This window comes from Clupea harengus, chromosome 21 (assembly GCF_900700415.2).
Source record: "Clupea harengus chromosome 21, Ch_v2.0.2, whole genome shotgun sequence".
Lineage (NCBI taxonomy): Eukaryota > Metazoa > Chordata > Actinopteri > Clupeiformes > Clupeidae > Clupea > Clupea harengus.
The window spans coordinates 6,579,709-6,598,335 of NC_045172.1; the positions used below are offsets into that span (position 1 = coordinate 6,579,709).

At 43.9% G+C, this 18,627-nt stretch overlaps 2 protein-coding genes across 2 annotated transcripts in view; both read right to left on the minus strand.

Moving 5' to 3' along the window:
- asb13a.1 (ankyrin repeat and SOCS box containing 13a, tandem duplicate 1) overlaps window positions 1-4,020 on the minus strand; it is a 4,103-nt gene extending 83 nt beyond the window's left edge. Inside the window, exons 1-6 of the mRNA XM_012841009.3 lie at window positions 3,566-4,020; window positions 1,807-1,994; window positions 1,460-1,616; window positions 1,065-1,199; window positions 472-663; window positions 1-251 (exon numbers count right to left, since the gene is read on the minus strand). The exon at window positions 1-251 is cut by the window's left edge and continues 83 nt beyond it. Of these exons, the coding sequence (XP_012696463.1) occupies window positions 124-251; window positions 472-663; window positions 1,065-1,199; window positions 1,460-1,616; window positions 1,807-1,994; window positions 3,566-3,608 (843 nt within the window). The 5' untranslated portion in view covers window positions 3,609-4,020 and the 3' untranslated portion in view covers window positions 1-123. The remainder of the gene's footprint in view (window positions 252-471; window positions 664-1,064; window positions 1,200-1,459; window positions 1,617-1,806; window positions 1,995-3,565) is intronic.
- A 111-nt stretch (window positions 4,021-4,131) lies between these two features.
- gdi2 (GDP dissociation inhibitor 2) lies at window positions 4,132-18,502 on the minus strand. The gene is made up of 11 exons (XM_012841005.3): window positions 18,300-18,502; window positions 10,689-10,796; window positions 10,359-10,458; window positions 9,367-9,501; window positions 8,605-8,803; window positions 7,560-7,691; window positions 7,044-7,143; window positions 6,661-6,832; window positions 6,314-6,458; window positions 6,038-6,092; window positions 4,132-5,655 (listed from the first exon to the last, which is right to left on the minus strand). Exons 1-11 carry the CDS (start codon window positions 18,342-18,344, stop codon window positions 5,500-5,502), a joined length of 1,347 nt encoding a protein of 448 aa, XP_012696459.1. The 5' UTR covers window positions 18,345-18,502; the 3' UTR covers window positions 4,132-5,499.
- Between the last annotated feature and the right edge of the window lie 125 nt (window positions 18,503-18,627).

Sequence of the window (18,627 nt, forward strand, 5' to 3'; positions counted from 1 at the left end):
TCTGCTTTGGATGAAACTCTGCTGACACAAGTGAGTGTGTGGGTTAGGGTTAGGGTTAGGGTGTGTGTGTGTGTGTGTGTGTGTGTGTGAGTGTGTTTGTGTGTGTGAGAGTGTTGTGGCCAGTCAGTCATAGCAGAGATAATTCAAAATGAGTTGGCACAGGTTGAGCTGGGGCAAGACCTTCAGAGCTTTGGTGCCCAAGATTCTCCTCACACGGATCCTACATATCTGCTGCAGAGATAAAGGGCAGTCTGAAACACACACACACACACACACACAACACACAACACACAACACACACACACACTTACTCGCAGGTATAAGCTATACACATATCCAATATGCTCAAAAATGTGTGCAAGCTACAGCCTTCAATATTGAATTGTGTTACATGCTCATACACTGTAACCTGCAAGTTATATAATTGAAGTTGTATTCCGGTATATAAGTTGCAAGGTGAAGAGAACTCACTGTGGTAGTGAAGCAGACTCACACGTGCCTGGGACTCTAGTGATGTGTAGTCCAGCGGCCTCTTGTTCATGTTGTCGCTGGCGTTGATGTCACCCCCGAACTCCACCAGCAGCTCGATGAGGTCAGCAGATCCGACCTGGGCGGCGTGGTGCAGCGCCGTGTTGTGGAAATTGATGGCATTCACCTTGGCTCCTAGGAGACGGAGGCCGGAGATGCAAAGAATAATGATATAGAGGTCAAATCAGTAACATGAGTTGGAGTGGTTACATGGTAGGCAATTATTAGGTTGATACAGAAAACACAGGCCCTGGTAACACATGTGGTAGCTCTTGTCCAATTTGCCCTCCAGACACCTTTCCTCTTTCTCTCTCTCTCACACACACACACACTCACACACACACACACACACGCACACACACACGCACACAAAGAGACACACATATGAACGCACACAACCACAGAAGACAGGGAACACACACACACGCACACACACACAGAGGGGATATTTGGATGCCAACTCAAAAACACAGGAAGTGACATAGCTGCAAAACACATACATAGTCATGGATTTAGGTTCCTGTCTCCCCCCTCACCTGCGTTGAGCATCTCACGTGCACACTGTGTGTGTCCCTTGGCACAGGCTACGTGCAGCGGCGTACCCGTGTGGACATCATACCTCTCCAGCAGCGCTCCTTTAGAGATCAGCAACTTTACACACTCAGAGTTCCCTATAGCCACAGAGACTTTGGTCAGTAACTCAAGGATCTTAGACACACACATGCCGTGTGTGTGTGTGTGTGTGTGTGTGTGTGTGTGTGTGTGTGTGTGTGTGTGTGTGTGTGTGTGTGTGTGTGTGTGTGTGTGTGTGTGTGTGACGAAGCCACAATGACAAGAAAGGTGAGGGAGATACACCAACAACCACCTTGTGAGTGAGTGAGAGAGAATAAAAGCAGTGAGGATTCACACACAGACACACACACACACACACCTCTGCTGCAGGCCTCGTGCAGGGGTGTAGCAGTGTTGGCGGTGAGAGTCGGGTTGATCTGAGCTCCATGCTCCAGCAACAGACTCACACACATCAGGCTGCCAGCTGCACACGCGTGACACAGAGCCGTACTGCCATGGATGTTCCTCACTTCCACCTGTCACACACACACAGGTTTACACTCATGTTTTCCTTCCTACACTCAGTGTACACTTCTACAATCTGCATACAATGTTGTTATTACATCACCAAGTATATCAGTCGTTTTTGTGACATGAAAGACATGTTTGTATCCTGTATACAGTGTGACGTGTTAGGTGATAGGGACCTGACTCCGCTCATCTCACCTGCGCGCCAGCCTGTAGCAGCAGACGTACGCAGTTTGAGTTCCCATACCAGCACGCATCGTGAAGAGGCGTGGTGTTGTCCACCGTCACGATGTTAATGGGGCATCCACGGTCAATCAACTGTTTCAGCAGCACCGGGCGACCCAGGGATGCCGCCTCGTGCATGGGAGTGCGGTCTGCCCAGACCCCTGTGTGCACGTTGGAAGTTTTTTTTTATTTACGTCCGAATACACGCATCAGTGTATACAGCAGGGGTCTCAAACTCCCGGCCCGCCAAGGGATTTCATCCGGCCCACCGACTCCTCAGAATGTTGCAAAAAGTTCCAATGCTTTGAATGGGCCACCCCAACGTTTACCGCTGTCATTGGCAATGGGTTTTGCGCTTCTAGTTAACATTTTTTATATCATTCCGCAAGTATTCCAGTTATTTAACGTAACGGAAACCATAGACATATATACATCTACTGTATATATAATGTATTGCATCAATGGACCATCTCCTATTTGTATGTCTATGGCGGAAAACGGAAATGAAGTCAGCAAGTAATGGGTTGCTGAAACACCTACAACTTTAAACCGAATAATAAGCGGGATAAGTATCCAGTATATATAAAATATATCTAGCTGTGTGTCAAAGGCAAAAGTTTCTTTGCGTATTCTGTGGCTCTGGACGCGATCATTGACATAAATGATAATACTCAGCTCGCGATTTTTGTCTGCGGTGCTAAGAACCAGTTTTAAGTGACAGAATAATTACTTTGTGTAAAACAATGCAAGGCCATACAACATTTAAGGATGTATTTGAGCAACTGTGTGACGCAATTGAGCATGCTGGTCTGTCATGAAAGTCGCTCTGAGGAATAACAACAGACGGTGCACCATCAATGATAAGCATACAGTAAACTATTAATTTTAGATCACTATAGATGGAAAGATGCTGTATTTTGACAGACAAATGAAATTATACACTTGAATATTTATTGTATACATTTATTTTATTTTATAAAATAATTCAGATTTTTGCTGAAACTTTATTCAGTATTCTGCTTTTGTTTTGTTTTGTTTGCAGCCTTGTTACCAACTATACAAAAGTGGTGCAGTACAGCATTTGCTTTGAAACGTGCATGTATGAAGGGAAAATATATGTAGTTGTCGATGAAGACATTATCCCACTATTACTGCTGTATATGTACTCATGGGCTGTCAATAAGACAAAGTGATCCAAAAATGCAACTATAACAAACACCTTTATCCAAAGAGCATCTTGCATTGCCCAGGAATTGAAACCAATGTCAGCTACTTGTTATTAAACACTAACCATTGTACCACTGATCACAGAGTGGTATTTACAGTATTGTGATAGGCAAGCCAAAAGATAAAAAAAATCTGTTGCCCCACTGAACAGACCGGACGCTCATCGGCCCCCGGGTAATTAGAGTTTGAGACCCCTGGTATACAGAGAGCCTATTTTGAGCATACGAACTATTAAAACTGTGAAGTAAGCGATTCAACCGTCGTGCGTTATCTACTCTAAGTTAGTGTACCCTATCTATAAAAAACCACCACATTTTTTCTCACCCAAGTAACGTTAGCCTCTGTGCACTCCAGCGTGGTTGCAGTATGCTATTAATATATATATATATATATACACACTGACAAAACACAATTCAGTTGGCTGTCACTTTCCAGTGACGAAGTTTACGTTAGTCGCCTTCACAAATGCTGTTGGGATAAGCAACATTTTGCTCCGATTGCTCACCGAGATCCATCATGATGTTTCTTCTCGCCGCAGTTACATCCATAAATGTCTGTATAGAGTGACGTTTAACGCCACAGATAAACTGAAGTATCACTTGTTTACAAGCGCCGGTAGAGGCCTTACAATTTATGTTGTGACGCCGAGATTGGACATCACTGATTGGACAGATTACAAGACGTGACAGGATTCTGGGAAAATGAGTTTGTTTTAAGCGGACTGAAGCCCTCGGTATAGTCTCATGTTGGATGTTCACATGAGCAAAGGTTAGTTTGATTTAGCATGGTTAGCTGGGAATTGATATTTGATATATTTTACATTTCTAGTCTCATTAACTTCCCTCAACTCAGCTGTCATGAGACAATCCTAAAAATAATATGACTATTGGCTTCTTGAAAAGTAATCAGTCATAAAATATATAGTTAATGTCTAACATTTATTCATTCTGAACAGTGGTCATAAGGAAAAAATCCATTGAACACATCAGCAACATTATCCTTGCTGTCCATATTAATTTAGAAGTCCACTCACACACACAGAGACAGATGAAACTCGAGAAACATCCAAGATTTTTTTCCCACAAGTTCATGTTTATTTAGCAGTACAGAAATCATTTGAGCCCTGTAAGTACAACATTGAGCTTTTTAACGGTTCTCTTAAAAACACTAAATGCCTCCCCACAGGGCTCCTGTCAAGTCAATACTGCAGGCGACGTTTGGTCCTTTCTAAACACAACACAGATATTACAGCACAACTCAGCCACCACATCTGCCCCCATGCCCCCCCCCTCCCCCCTTCAAACTTCTGTTTGGGTGTCTAGGAAGAGAGTACACTCTGGCAGTACACACACACACACACACACACACACACACACACACACACCAAACTGTGCAAGCTGTGTAAGTGCTTGTTTGCAGCTCTGTCCAATGACAAGGTTTTGCCTCTGTGGAAGCGAGCTGCGGAGGCAGAAAGCGAGGTGTCAATCAAACTCGAAATGCGACAGAGCTCTGGCGACAGCTTTTCGGGGTTGCTGCGATAACATGATGCAAGCAGTTTTTAAGTAGCTGTGACTGGCTGTTTTGATTCGTCCTCTAAATCAATGGGCAAACTGCAACGGACCGCCTCACAACCCTGCAATGGTTGCTGCAGTGTGTTATTTCTGATTGGTAACTGAATGTAGAACTGTATGCCGAACAAGATTCAAATCAGAGAATTCAGTGATTTTTTTATTTTTTTTTTAAACGGGGTTCAGGGGTGACATTCATGACATCCTGAAGCGAGAAGAGAAAGCGCGGAACTAACATTACCTCTACAACAGGCACGCACACACACACACACACACACACACACACACACACAAACACACGTCACACAGACGCACATCAACTCACAGTTCACCATAAGCGGGGGGGCATATTCAGTTTTTGCAGACCGTCTCCTCTCTCTCCTTTACAAACCAATGACACAGACCCTTCTCTCTCTCTCTCTCTCTCTCTCTCTCTCTACCTCCCTCTCTTTGCCACTGTGAGTGTATAAGTACTGGTAGGTGTGGTCATAAGACTTGATAATACCGCTGGTTATTTGGCATCAGAGAGAGAGAGCGAGCCAGAAAGACAAAGAGAGAGCGAGCTTTTTCCCCCCCAAACATTATCCCATCATTCCAGATCAGTGCTCTCTCCCCCTGATTGGAAATAATCTGATGTCACCCAACCCTCTCCCAAAGCAGAATGCTAAATTTGTAACTGAGTATCTGAAACTTTTTTATAAGGGCAAAAAGAGAGAATAAAAAAAAAATACTCTGGATCATTAGCTAGCCCATTTCTTTTGGTTGGTTGTCGGTTTGTTTTGTTTACATTTGTTTTTTTATTTCTGTTGCATTATTTTTTTAACTGGAGATTATAACGCCTCGTTTGGGCAATCTGGCCCGCTAGCTCCCCCTACTGGTCAGCGGCATCGCCGAAGATGTCGTTCTGCTTGCGCTCCATTTCAGCAAAGTCAAATTCCGTGCCCGTCATGCGCCGGTAGATGTCCTTGATGTCGTCACAGGTGGTCTCAAAGTGGGTGGTGGCGTCGTAGGTGCGCGAGATGAAGACCTACCGGCCAAGGAGTAGTTAGGGCGTGTTTAGTGAGGAGATCACACACATAGTCCACAATTTCAAAATGGGAAATTTCCAAGTTATCATGTTCAAGGAAATTTTAAACAGGACACCAACAACCTGCCCCCATCCTTTCTCTCTCACACATACAGACAAATCTCACCCATTTGTTTTAAACCAATTACGATTAGTTACATCACAACCACAGAAAGTTAGACAGGGTTCTCTTTTTCTTAATTTCTTTTTCTCTCACTCACACACACACACACACACACACACACACACACACACACACACACACACACACACACACACACACACACACACACACACACACACACACACACACACACACACACACAGTTCTTAGGCATCTCACCTGGCTATCAGTTCCCATATCAGTTGGTTCATGCAGGTCACTGATGCTCACAAACCTATGAAGCAAACAACACATCAATTTCATGATACACACAGAGTAGATTAAGTACACTAGTGTAAAAAACATTGAATATAAAGCATTAACAGTGTACAGAACACTGCACACAGTATATCAGTGTACAATACATAGTAGTCTCACACACACACACAAACACAGTACGAACACACACCAACAATCAGCCTAACACACACACACAGACGCACACACAGCCCTTACTTTTGCTCAATGGGCTCCAGGAGGTCCAGTGCAGGTTTGACCTCCTTCTCAGGGTCGTTGGTCTCCACTGTGGTGCTGATGATGGCCACGTACTTGCCCTGCGCTGCCACGTTGTGTGCGTACGAGATCATACACACATAGATGTCTGCAGGGAGACACGCGAGAGAGGTTACACACCAAGAGAAATCTGTGTGTGTGTGTGTGTGTGTGTGTGTGTGTGTGTGTGTGTGTGTGTGTGTGTGTGTGTGTGTGTGTGTGCGCGCGCGTGTGCGTTTGTGTGTGTGTGAGTGAGTGAGTGAATGAGGGTGCCAGGCTTATGAAGGAGGTAATTTCCTGAAGCCCCATACCGTGTTTCCTGTTGACCTGGTTCTGGGGGATGATGATCTGGCAGGAGTTGGCGTCGCTGGTGTTCTTGATGGGGTGGTTCATGATGCAGATGAGTCGAATCACCTGGCCCACCTTTTTGGCCCGCTCCATTAAGTAGCTGGGGTCACAGATCAGCTGCTTACAGCGAGCAATCTGAGGAGTGCACGCATACACATTCACACACACACACACACACACACACACACACACACACACTTAATTGAAGTGTGATTAAATGGGCTTCTTATGAGCTCACATACTCTTGTAAACAGATGCTTCAGATGAGGGGTGTCTGTCTGTATCTGTGTGTGTGTGTGTGTGTGTGTGTGTGTGTGTGTGTGTGTGTGTGTATGTGCGCGCTCACCTCTCCCTCGGATTTCACGCCGACCACCTTTCCGTTCTCCACAACGATCTCCTCTATGGGCTTGTTCAACATGTAGGTTCCTCCATAGATGGCACTTAGTCTGAGAGAGAGAGTACACAGACAGACAGACAGAAGAGAAGGAAGGGACTTAGCTTAGCCCTGGACAGAACAGGGTTGTAAATAGGAAGAGACCATGTTTTGCTTGCACATGTGCGTTGCAAATGAGTGAATGTGTGTGTGTGTGAATAAAACCACTTGCTGTTAATGAGCATGAATTAATGAGAATAGCTAAAGCTCTACCTGCTTGTGTGTGTGTGTGTGTGTGTGTGTGTGTGAGTGAGTGAGTGAGCATTCATATGTTTGTTTGTGTGTGTGTGAGAGTGAGCATTCATATGTATGTATGTGTGAGTGAGTGAGCATTCATATGTTTGCATGTGAGTGTGTGGGTAGCTGTGTGTATGTTTGATAGAGAGATAGACAGAGTGTGTGTGTGTGTCTGTATGTGTGTGTAGTTACCTGGCGAAACCCTGGGGCAGCTCTCCGAGGCCATACAGGGGGTACAGGTAGGGACTCTTTCCATAGCGCGCCAGAGACTCGCTGTACAGCTTGATCCTGTGGATGGTGTCAACGCACGGCAGGTCCAGGTATCTGAGCAGAGAAGAAGACACAAAACATACCATTACACCCAGTGCTTCTGGAACACTCTGGAACTGGCACACTCTAACTCTACTAGTACACTTTCAAGCCTGAGGATCTCTTGAGGATTTTCTATAGCGTTCAGTTTCCCTTATGCCAACTGTACTTTGGTCACGAGGGACACATGATTTGCTGTATAAACTATAATGCACATAAAATTGAGGCTTAAAACACAAAAACAAATTGATTTGGGAAAAGAGTGGACTGTTATTGCCCTGACAGAACTGGCAATTGTTTTGGGTAGAGATCAGAGTTTGCGTTAGCTGGTCGTTAAAATTGATTGTCCAGTTATAATTCTCATACAAAACATAAAATGTCTCCTTAAACAGAACATTTGTGTTTTAACCAAAGCAAATTAATCAATAATGGATATATATCTTATTGTTATTATCTTATTGTATTGATTCATGTGAGTCACAGATCCAATCGCTATTCATGTTTGTAACAGTAAGTGAAACATGTGCTGGTAAGCTTCAAATTTGTTTGGTGAAATAAATTCTTTCCGGACACCGTGCTGGCAAGAAAAAATATCTTAGTGGAAACCCTGGTAGATATGAGTTGTATATTACTAAATAAACAAGTAACGGCAAATTTGAGATATGTCATTGAGTTCAGTGTGTGTGTGTGTGTGTGTGTGTGTGTGTGTGTGTGTGAGAGAGATATCAAGGGCCAAGATACAAATCTGTGGATATGTGAGTGAGTACACACACGTCTCATTAAGACTATTCAGAAAAAAGTGAGTAAAGACATGCTTGTATGTACAGAGTTACCGTTTGGATGCCAGTCAGACATCAGCAAAATAACATGTGTGTGTGTGTGTGTGTGTGTGTGTGTGTGTGTGTGTGTGTGTGAGAGAAAAACTCACTCGTCTGTGCGGTAGAGAGCAAGGGCATGGCCAGTGAAGTCCACTACATCTTGGCCCAGGTCAAACTTCTTGTAAACATCACGCATGGTGGACTTTTTGGGGTCGACACCTTCCATGGTCTTGGGGTCATTCTCATCAAAGTTGGCCACGTAGACGAGGAACTTCCGGAACCGCCTCTTCTCAAAGAGACCCATTAGACCTGCAGGAGAACAAACAGCTTGGGACTCTGGTAGCTGCTGGCATGTTCTAGAAGCTGACTCGTCGTGCAAACAGCAGAATATCATCAATGGTGAAATTTTGTCTCTGCACAAATCTTAGACCTCTAACCTCTAATCTGGTTCATTTTCAGTGCACTGTCCATGGTCACACTAATACAGCTATACGCATTCAATAGTTATGGCTAAATGTGTCACAAAATACAAGTATACAGAAAGAAAAACACATTCATTTATTTTCAAGAGGAAGAAAATCACCACCATGTAAACGATTTTGAAAAATTATGTTGATGAAAAAATTTAAGAATTCTGATAATATGAACGAACGAATAACTTAAAAAGCCAAAATCCACGTTTTGTACCAAGAACTTTTGACCTGGTACTGTGAAATATTGTGAACGATATATTTTGATGTCTATCTCAAACTGAACCGTAGCCCATCCAGCCCAGAGAGGTAGATAAATAAACAGTGAGTGAGTACTGTTGTGTTGCTGAGCCCTCCCGTGTTGTCTCTCAGAGGCTGTTGCCTAGGAACTGTTTTACTCACTGGAGGCGAGGGCCTCGGTCTCAGTGGAAGGCACCTTGTAGATGCTGCCCTTCTTGTAGACGAAGCTGCCCTCGATCACCTTGAAGTCCAGGTAGCGTGTCACTTGGGTAATGAGCAGCATGCGCACCAGTTGGCCTGCCCAGGGAGGAATCATGGGGTGTTATTACATGTTACAACCACATGGGGGAAACACACAGACGCACACACTCACACACTCACATTTCTGGATTGTAGCTGTAGTTAAATGCTAAAGAAATACCAGGCATTGTAGGTGACTACTACACACAAAAAGAAAAAAAAGAATACATAACATGTACGTGTCACACAAAAAAACTAAATTCAGAACAATATGTAAGTCTCTCTGCAAGATGGACATTCTTGAAAAGGTGTCTTACATGCGTGTGTTTATAAACTAGCCTTCAGGAGCAGAGATAAGTAAAGCCAATTTGTAATTATTGTAAGTGGTAAAAATGTTTGTCTTGGCTGTCTGTATGCGTAGCACATTTCTAGAAATGGGGTGACCTCAACATGGAACGTACTCCTTAAAATATGCAGAACTGATTTGAGAGAGCTTTTCTGCCTGTGTGTGCCTGTGTGAGTTTGATTGATGTGATGAACACTCTGGAGCTTTCCACATCCACTGGCCTTCATTGTGGTCATTGCTGTTGCCAGGGCAACCAGAACAGCTGGGCTATGGAATGCTGCAGTGGCTGGCACAGATATATTCATTCTGGCCGCAGCTGGTGTGCATATGACTACAGCCATCTTGTATGTATGTATGTGTGTATTTGTTTGGGTGAGAGAGCGAGCGACCGTGAGAGGAGTGAGCGCGTGTGTGTGTGTAGGGAAGAGGAAAGCGAGAGAACGAGGAGTGTGTGTGAGAGAGTGTACGTGTGAGTGTGTGTGAGAAGGAGAGAGAGATAAAGAATGTGTATATGAGGGAAGTGTGTGTGTGTGCAAATATTTCAGAGTAATGCGTGAGAATGAATTACCGTTGGCCATGAGAAACTTGGGGATGAGATCCACATTCCAGTCACGGCCCTTCCCCATCGACTCAGGTGGGCTGCCTGGCATACTGAAGCGTTTGTAGAGCTGCAGACACACACACACACACACACACACACACACAGGTGTAAAAGCCACATACTATACTTTATGTTTTAGCATTACTTTGTGCACACAATACATGTTATCCCATGAAGTCAAACTCAAATGTTCCTGTTTGTTGATGAAAGCATGACAGGAGATATTTGCATGTGTAGGTTTTATTTGTCTCTACGTGTGTGTGTGTGTGTGTGTGTGTGTGTGTGTGTATCACTTACATCCTCCAGGGGTGTAATGGAAGCGCTCTCTCCACCATAGTAGGAGTTCCGATCCATGTGCAACACCTTCTTCCCCTTCACGGACATGATACCTGACAGGATGCATTCCTATTGGGCACACAACGAGTAAGAGGGAGGTGTCAAACACTTCCTCTCATACAGCACAGACTAGCCCGCTACCATACAAATAAATAGACATCCTCAAACCCCACACTTTTATATGGACAGGCTGTTCCTGTTCTCTTGCTTAAGAGGATGTGTGTGGCCCATGTGAAGGTAAGCTGTGTGTGTGTGTGTGTGTGGTACAAGAAGAGTGTGTGAAGATCGGAATGTGTGCGTATTTATATATGAAAGGCAAAGGAAATATGTGAGTAGATAAAAGATGCCCGAGTTCCTAATAGAGTGCAGTTAGGATTCCTCGATGTCAGACATTTATATTGGATCTCAAGCCAGGGCTGGTGTGTGTGTGTGTGTGTGTGTGTGTGTGTGTGTGTGTATGTGTGTCTGGTTTGCATTAACAGGAGGAGGACTTCCAAAAGTGGAGAACTGAGAGCTCTACTTAAAATTCCTGTGTGGTTTTCCTGTGGAAGAACGGGCTTAACGGGAAACCTCTGGGTAGAGTGAGGATAAGGCCTTATCACAACAATAGCCACCAGGCATAGAAAATACATACAGTGCATGTATTTAGAACCCTTCACCTTTTGTTATATCACAACCTGATGCTAAAATGATTTAAATGTACTTTTATTTCTAGTCTCAGTACCCCATAATGACAAATTGAAAATAGGATTTAAGCAAATTATTTGCAAATGTATTCAAAAGGAATAACTGAAATATCACATTAGCGGGGTCTCCGTCCAACTAATTTGCATATTTTAAGCGCATTCATGAATGTTTGGCTAAAGAAGGTGTGAGTCTGAGCGCATGTCCATCTGCTGTGTTACACACGTTATAAAAGGACACTCTCCTGAGGGAGGAGTTGGGAGAACAGCTGTTGGATCAGAACGCAAGGTGGTCAGATCAACTTTATTGGAAACACCTAATAAAACTGAAACAGATGCAAATTTTTTTCGGATAAACCAATTTGCATCAACCTTAGTCACATCAGGAGTTAGTCGAACCCCCTCTAACGAACCAATTTCTTATTACACTTCGAATTCATGCAAATTTGAAGTGTTTCCACTCAGGATTTCCTATACGAATGGTGAAATTAAAAGGTTGGATGGAAAACCAGCTATTGACATAAGTATTCAGACCCTTTGCAAACACTTTCAATTTAGCTCAGGTGCCTCCCATTTCTCTTGATCGTCTTTGAGATGCTTCTACACCTTGATTGAAGCCCACCTGTGGTAAATTCAACTGATGAGGCCATGATGGCGACAGGCACACACTGTAAACAAAGGCGGGGCAAGTATGGCGGTCTCCGCCCTAAGCTAAGGCTAAACCCACAGCAGCCAGCGCTCCCTGGCATCTTCCTTGCCAGTGTGCAGTCTGTGGCGGATAAGCTGGATGAACTAAAAGGTCTGCGCCCTCACACAGAGAGGGCTCACGGACTGTAGCGTCATGCTATACTGCCCTGTATCAGCTGACCCTGCTCTCTGGAGGGGGCAGGAGACACACTGCCCCTGTTGTGAGATCTTAGCCCATGTTCCTCTGTGTATGCCTATGTTCCTCTGTGTGTGCCTATGTTCAGGTGTCCTCCACCCCATCAAATGCTACTAGGCATACATGCCTATTTTTTTCTATTCAAAAAAGAAAATAAATTGCTTATTTTATCCATCTCCAAACTGACAGAGCTTGGGAGGATCTGCAAAGAAGAATGGCAGAAAATCCTCAAAGTGTGCAAAGTTTGTCGCGTCGTACACAACACGAATTTACAAATGCTGCCAAACGCGCTTCAACTAAGTACTGCCTAAAGAGTTTGAATACTTGTGATGTGATATCTTAGTTTTCCCTTTTGTAAAGAATTTGCAAACATTTCTAAAATCCTGTTTTTGCATTGTCATTATGGGGTATTGAGTGTAGACTGGTGAGGGAAAAAAGTAATACAACAACATCAAATGTAAAAGAAGTGAATACTTTCTGAATGCACTGTATACACACGCGCGCACGCGCACGCGCACACACACACACACACACACACACACACACACACACACACACACACACACACACACACACGCGCACACACACACACACAGGGTTAGGGAATGCTATAGGTTACGGTTTTCGGTTTGGAGCTGGATTCAGGAACATTGAATGAATCATTCCGGGTTAGTCAACAAATTATTCTGGGTCAAAGTATGAAGTATTTTGATGCTTGAGGGGTCTGCTTCCTGGACTTGGCTGTGACACTTTAGATGAATGAAAATTCTGGCATAATATGAAACTATGCAAACCATATACAACTAGGAGAACCAAGGTTAGTTACAGGGCTGTACATTGTTTTGACAGGGACTACTTGGCAAGGGTCTAGGTTGGCACTATAGGGGTTAGCCTCAATGGGCTAGGACCAAGTTACATTGCAAACTCCCTTGTCAAATACTTGCCCTCAAGAACACTGTGATCATATAATGCTGGTTTATTGGAGGTTCCCAGCAACAGCCATATATTAAAAAATAAATAAAAAATAAAATAAAAATTACAATTACGCCCCAAAGCTATGGAACACACTGCCTTTAGATATCAGGGGAGCTAGCTCGCTTAACATTTTAAAAGGAAAGCTAAAAACGTATCTCTTCACCTTAGCCTTGAACTAGCTACAACGATATAATGTGATATTAAAGAGATAGATAAACTATATCTCTGCAGTATTATTCATGTTCTGTCTTATGTTATGCAATTTATGTATTCTATCTTTGCACTCCATGGTGCTATACAAATAAAGTTTATTATTATTATTATAATTATAAGAGGTTCTGTTTTAGCTTCTGGAGGTGGATGGCCTGGTTCCATGAATGGGCAGAAGACTACAACCATTCTGGATTAGATAAAAGGTGAGGTACTAGCTGCAACACCACTCACAAAGCGTACAGGTACGTGTGTGTATGTGACGGAGTCCAAGCCAAAGGCCATAATGAGCTTAAGAAAACACCTCAACGTCATGTGATGCCAAAAGGGGACTTTGCATACAGACATACATAAACACACCCTTCTACTCACAGTACTGTGCAGGAGTACAAACTCCATTTGAAAGGATCTCCATGTACACAAAGAGATATTAAGCCTGAGTAAAATCTGAGGAATTCATTGGACGTGTGAAGAGTTTTCTACAGCATAAACATCGTAAGCCAACGTAGTAAAATGTTTTAACTATGTCTGTGTAGGATCAACATCTAGCATCAAAACTCTATAACTCTCACACCAAAGCAAAACCAACAGGAAGTGTTGAGATTATTTTTAACACATACTTCTCTTCCTCTCTCATTTACACACACAGAGAACCAATTTTGTGTGGGAAGTTACGGTGAGAGTCAGTGCCTTTGAAGGGTCAGAGCAAAAAAAAAAAAGCTAGGAGGATGAAACCAAACTATCAAATCACTTCACAGACAATTTACTGTCCCATCTCTAATGTCAACATAAAGCCACTTCCTTATTTTCAAAACAACACAAGTCACTTTCACACACACACACACACACACACACACACACAGTCTATTCTCCAAACTCAGGATGTTGTCACTCAACGGGTCCATCACACACCTGCAGCTTCCTAACTGCTGAGTGAGGACCCATGAGATGGACAGCCCTGAAATCTGCCTGCCTTTAAAAAAAAAATGCTGTGCTCACAAGCAGAGAACAGTAAGAGTGCTGAGTGAGACTGACTGCGGCTCAGGTGAAAACTGGTGATACTGCTGCTGCTGTGGTTACTGAGCAACAAGAGAAATACAACAGCGGCGATGCACAGAGAATCGACACACGGATTCAAAGATCTGCGCACTAGGATGGAGGATTATGGGTAACCGTGTGTGGAACAGGCCCAGAGTAACAGGAAGCTGAGATCTAGTGTATGCATTGTCAGAGTCAACATGGTGCACAACATAAACTTGCCCTCATTCCACCTCTGAGTGGACGTTGATGTGTGTAATCTACCTGGACTCGTAAGATCATGATAGCCCACGGTGAATTAGATGCTCTGAAAATGTACATCTAGAATTCTTCTGTGGCCTATAATCAACCTCTTAAAAAATAAATAATATATTTTTTGGAAAATCAACAGCGCTTGGATTTATATCAACCAATAATATCCCTGTTTACCATTTATTTTTTCAGTGTGCAGTGCTCCTATGGTACTCCTGTGGTGGCAAGGTCTTCAGGAAGTTATCAAATGAATATCTAAATCGTTAATCGTTGATCATTGATCATAAACCAAGTGGGAGGATGCCACTTTGATAGAGACTGTATACGAGTATGGGCTATGCTTCTGCACGTGTTCTCTCTCGACAGTTTCAATTCATGTGAAAGTAGCACTTGTGATACCTGTCAAAAACGGCACCTTTCCGTGTCGTTGTGCAAGTAAATCAGTCATGTTAACTAGTCTTTTTGTCTAGCGAGCTCCACTCCAACTCTAATTCAGCACCTGTTGCTTTTAACCCCTAAAGCTCCCTTTACATCTCTATAAACAGAGTCAAACCTGCAGTGAAGTGTTTCTATGTGTTGCTGAACAAGAGTAACACAGAGGACAATGACAGCTTTGAGCTGATCCCAGTACAGCACAGACATGCATGGTGCCATGCTCAATTGTGCTCGGTCATGAGAAAGTGCTGTGACTGACATGTGACTCGTAAAGAGTCTATGGGTGTGTGTACATGTAAGACGTTGGAAGAATGAAGCATCAAGAGACTGTGAGACCAATTATAGCTAGAAAAAGATGAGTAGCGAGGCTGAACTCTGTGTTTACAGGTTCTCAACACACACAAAGGTTATTACATACAAAACCTATGATTAGCCTACCCTTAATGAGTTGGAGGGAAAAACACAGCCCGTCAACCGTATTTGTTGTTATAAAGCTGTCAAGCTGTAAGCAGACATTGCAGCAACCTTCTACAGTCATTATGACACACAGACTACCTGGCCAACCAACACACACTCATACTCCTGTTTGAAACACTGACCCATACCCAACTCTCCTCCACACAACAAAACCCTGGAATATATCTTTCCCTCCAGCACACGGCTGGTCAGGTGACGTCATGTGACGGGACGTGACTAGGCAGTTTTGCACTGGCCCAATTCTGCTGTTACTTAGGGTTAATGATGGACAGGTAACCAATGAAAGAGCAGCAGGTGAGAGAGCCAGCATGTTAAACCTAAACGGAGTGACCACTGACAGGGCAGAGCAAGGGCTAGAGCTCTCACCAGACCAGGCTGCTGGTCAAAACCACTCCTCACCCGAGTTCTCAGGTTCAAAGGACCGGGAGATGGAGGATTTGTTTCTTTCTGTCGCTGGCATTTCGCTCGACTCTTTCATGCTGGCCTCCTGCCGGGCTCTGATCTATCGGTCTGCTCTGACTGGCTGATGGTTTATTGCTCCAAAGGCGTTACATTTGATTGGCTGTTGGTCTTGGATTGTTAATGCTGACTTCCTTGCTAATAACATCACTCTTTGTTTACCCTTTTGATTACTAATGCGTCAGACACCACAAATACAAAAATCTATTAACCTACACTCCCTCCCCAAAACAGACTTGGGAGATCATGGAAAAGGAAATTAAAGCAAGAAAGAGAGGAAAACAATACAGAGAGACGGATAAAGTAAAGAGGAGTGAAGGATTCAAGTAGCAGCAAGTAGCAACAGGCTGCTCTTATCCAATAATCTGCAGCCTTAAAGAGGCGTGATTGGCTCAGATTGTTTTCAGCTCTTCCTACGCTTTGGCTCTTTCCTTCGCTCTGATGCCCTTTCTGCCCTGACCTGGGGTCAGTCGAGATTCTGTGGGCAGAGGAGCCAGTCTCAGTCGTCAGTTCTGGGAACAGGAAGTAAGTCTAGCAGAGGCCTTACTCCTCTTGGCACAGAGAAGGGAGCTTCTTCGAACTCCCCTTCACTTTCACTTCCCTTACAGAGGAGAAAAACACCCCACCCTACACTACACTACTACAACTCCAGCTACATAACACATACACCCTGAAATGTGGTCTCTTCTATTTGTCCCCAAACGTGACAAAAAAAGGGGGGGAAAACACCACACAGCACACTTCCTAACCAGCTTCCCCTTTCCTGTTGCAACTGCAGACTGGAATGTGATAGAGGAGGTGCAAGCAGTATTGAACATGTTGATGACTGGGAGAGAATGCATGAGAAGGCAGTTTTGCATGCAGTTTAGATATGAGAGCCTAATTGACTACATCATGAAACTCTCAGACAGGCACGTTAAGTGCATTCATTCGTGCATCAGGATTGGCGGCGTGGTCTGACAATCATTCCAGACAAATGCAGCCACCCGAAAATCAGCAGACCGGAAGCCGTTAGCAGCCCGTCCACAGGAGCAATCTTGTAACTTACAGTAACTCTTATCACGAGTTTTTCCGTCTCATGCTTTCAGCGGAGACACAAATTCGCGCCTTACTGAAGAATTGACAAACTGCTGAATCGCCCATTAAAATCCATATCCATAACTGGCGACTTATTTTTAGGGTGGGCGATTCGAGAGCTCACCGGCGACACACAGCATAAAAGGCATTGTGTTCAAGTCAAAGAAAACATCCGGAACGGAACAGCAAGCTATTAAAATATCTGTGCCGACAAAAATTATATATGACACATAGCTTAACCACACAGGGTTTACATCGTAAGGGGACGTATAAGGTCAAGTGAAAAAGTACCGGGCGTGACTGTTTACGCACTAATACGTTACTTCAACAGTGAGTGAACTTTTCCAGTGCCCTGGATTCGTCGGGCTCGAAGTTTGAAAACCTCTCCCCACCCAGGCTACTCCTTTTGGATAGACATGACTTGACTCACAGTAACTATCGTTAGCCAAGTGAGCCGCATTTCCCTATTTAGTTGCACTAAGTCAACACCCAACCATTCATACATCAACGTGACTGCATTGCAAGTTCTTTATACGTCTAGCACAAAGACGGTCCAAAATCACGTTACGTTAACGATAGACAAGTTGCATAGCGCGTCAAGTTGGCCTTCACATATGTGACATGACATAGTATCTTCAAAATTGACTAGCAAGCGAGCTAGTCAAGTCTGAAGATTTCGAGCTAATCTGTTCAAGTGGCTGGGTTAGCTTACTCCCATTAAGTTTGAGCACATTCATTTTCATTGCACAATTCATAACCACCTTACGTTACAACAGATGACGACATATGCAGCTATATTTCATAAAAAGATGGACAAAAATCACTGCCGAGGCCTAGTGATTATAGCTTCCGAGCTACCTTACCCGGCGCTACAAGAGCCGGTGGAACAATTAGCTCGCTTTCGACAGCTAGCTAGACAAAATTAGCTCGACAGACGACATACAGTCGCCACGGCTAGCTTGCTCGCTAGCTAACTGGGCAGTCTAAGCAGGCCAAGTGCGGTTATTGTAGATTGGCACGGGTTGCAAATCGCTCAAATGGGAAAGGTAAGACAAGTTGCACCGATTGAAAAAAATGTAATACCGTCAGGCCGGTCCCCAGAACAATGACGTCGTATTCTTCATTCATTTTCCTAGATAATCACCCGCTTTTCCCGTGTCTCGGGTCGAAGAAAATGGAGATCTCGTAGAGTAGGAATGAAAGGGCTGCTTTGCAACGTCAAGCGGGTCCGCCGCACGGCAGGGGAGGAGCTAGTCTATCCGTCAGCCGCGCAAAGGAAACGTGTACTGTCAGCGATAGGCCAAGTGAGTCACAGACTGGCAAGATGTTCCGTTTATTTCTCTCATATTGGATAAAAACGGTCATTTTATTCAACCATCACTGACGCCTACAGACCACAGTGTTGTTTGGT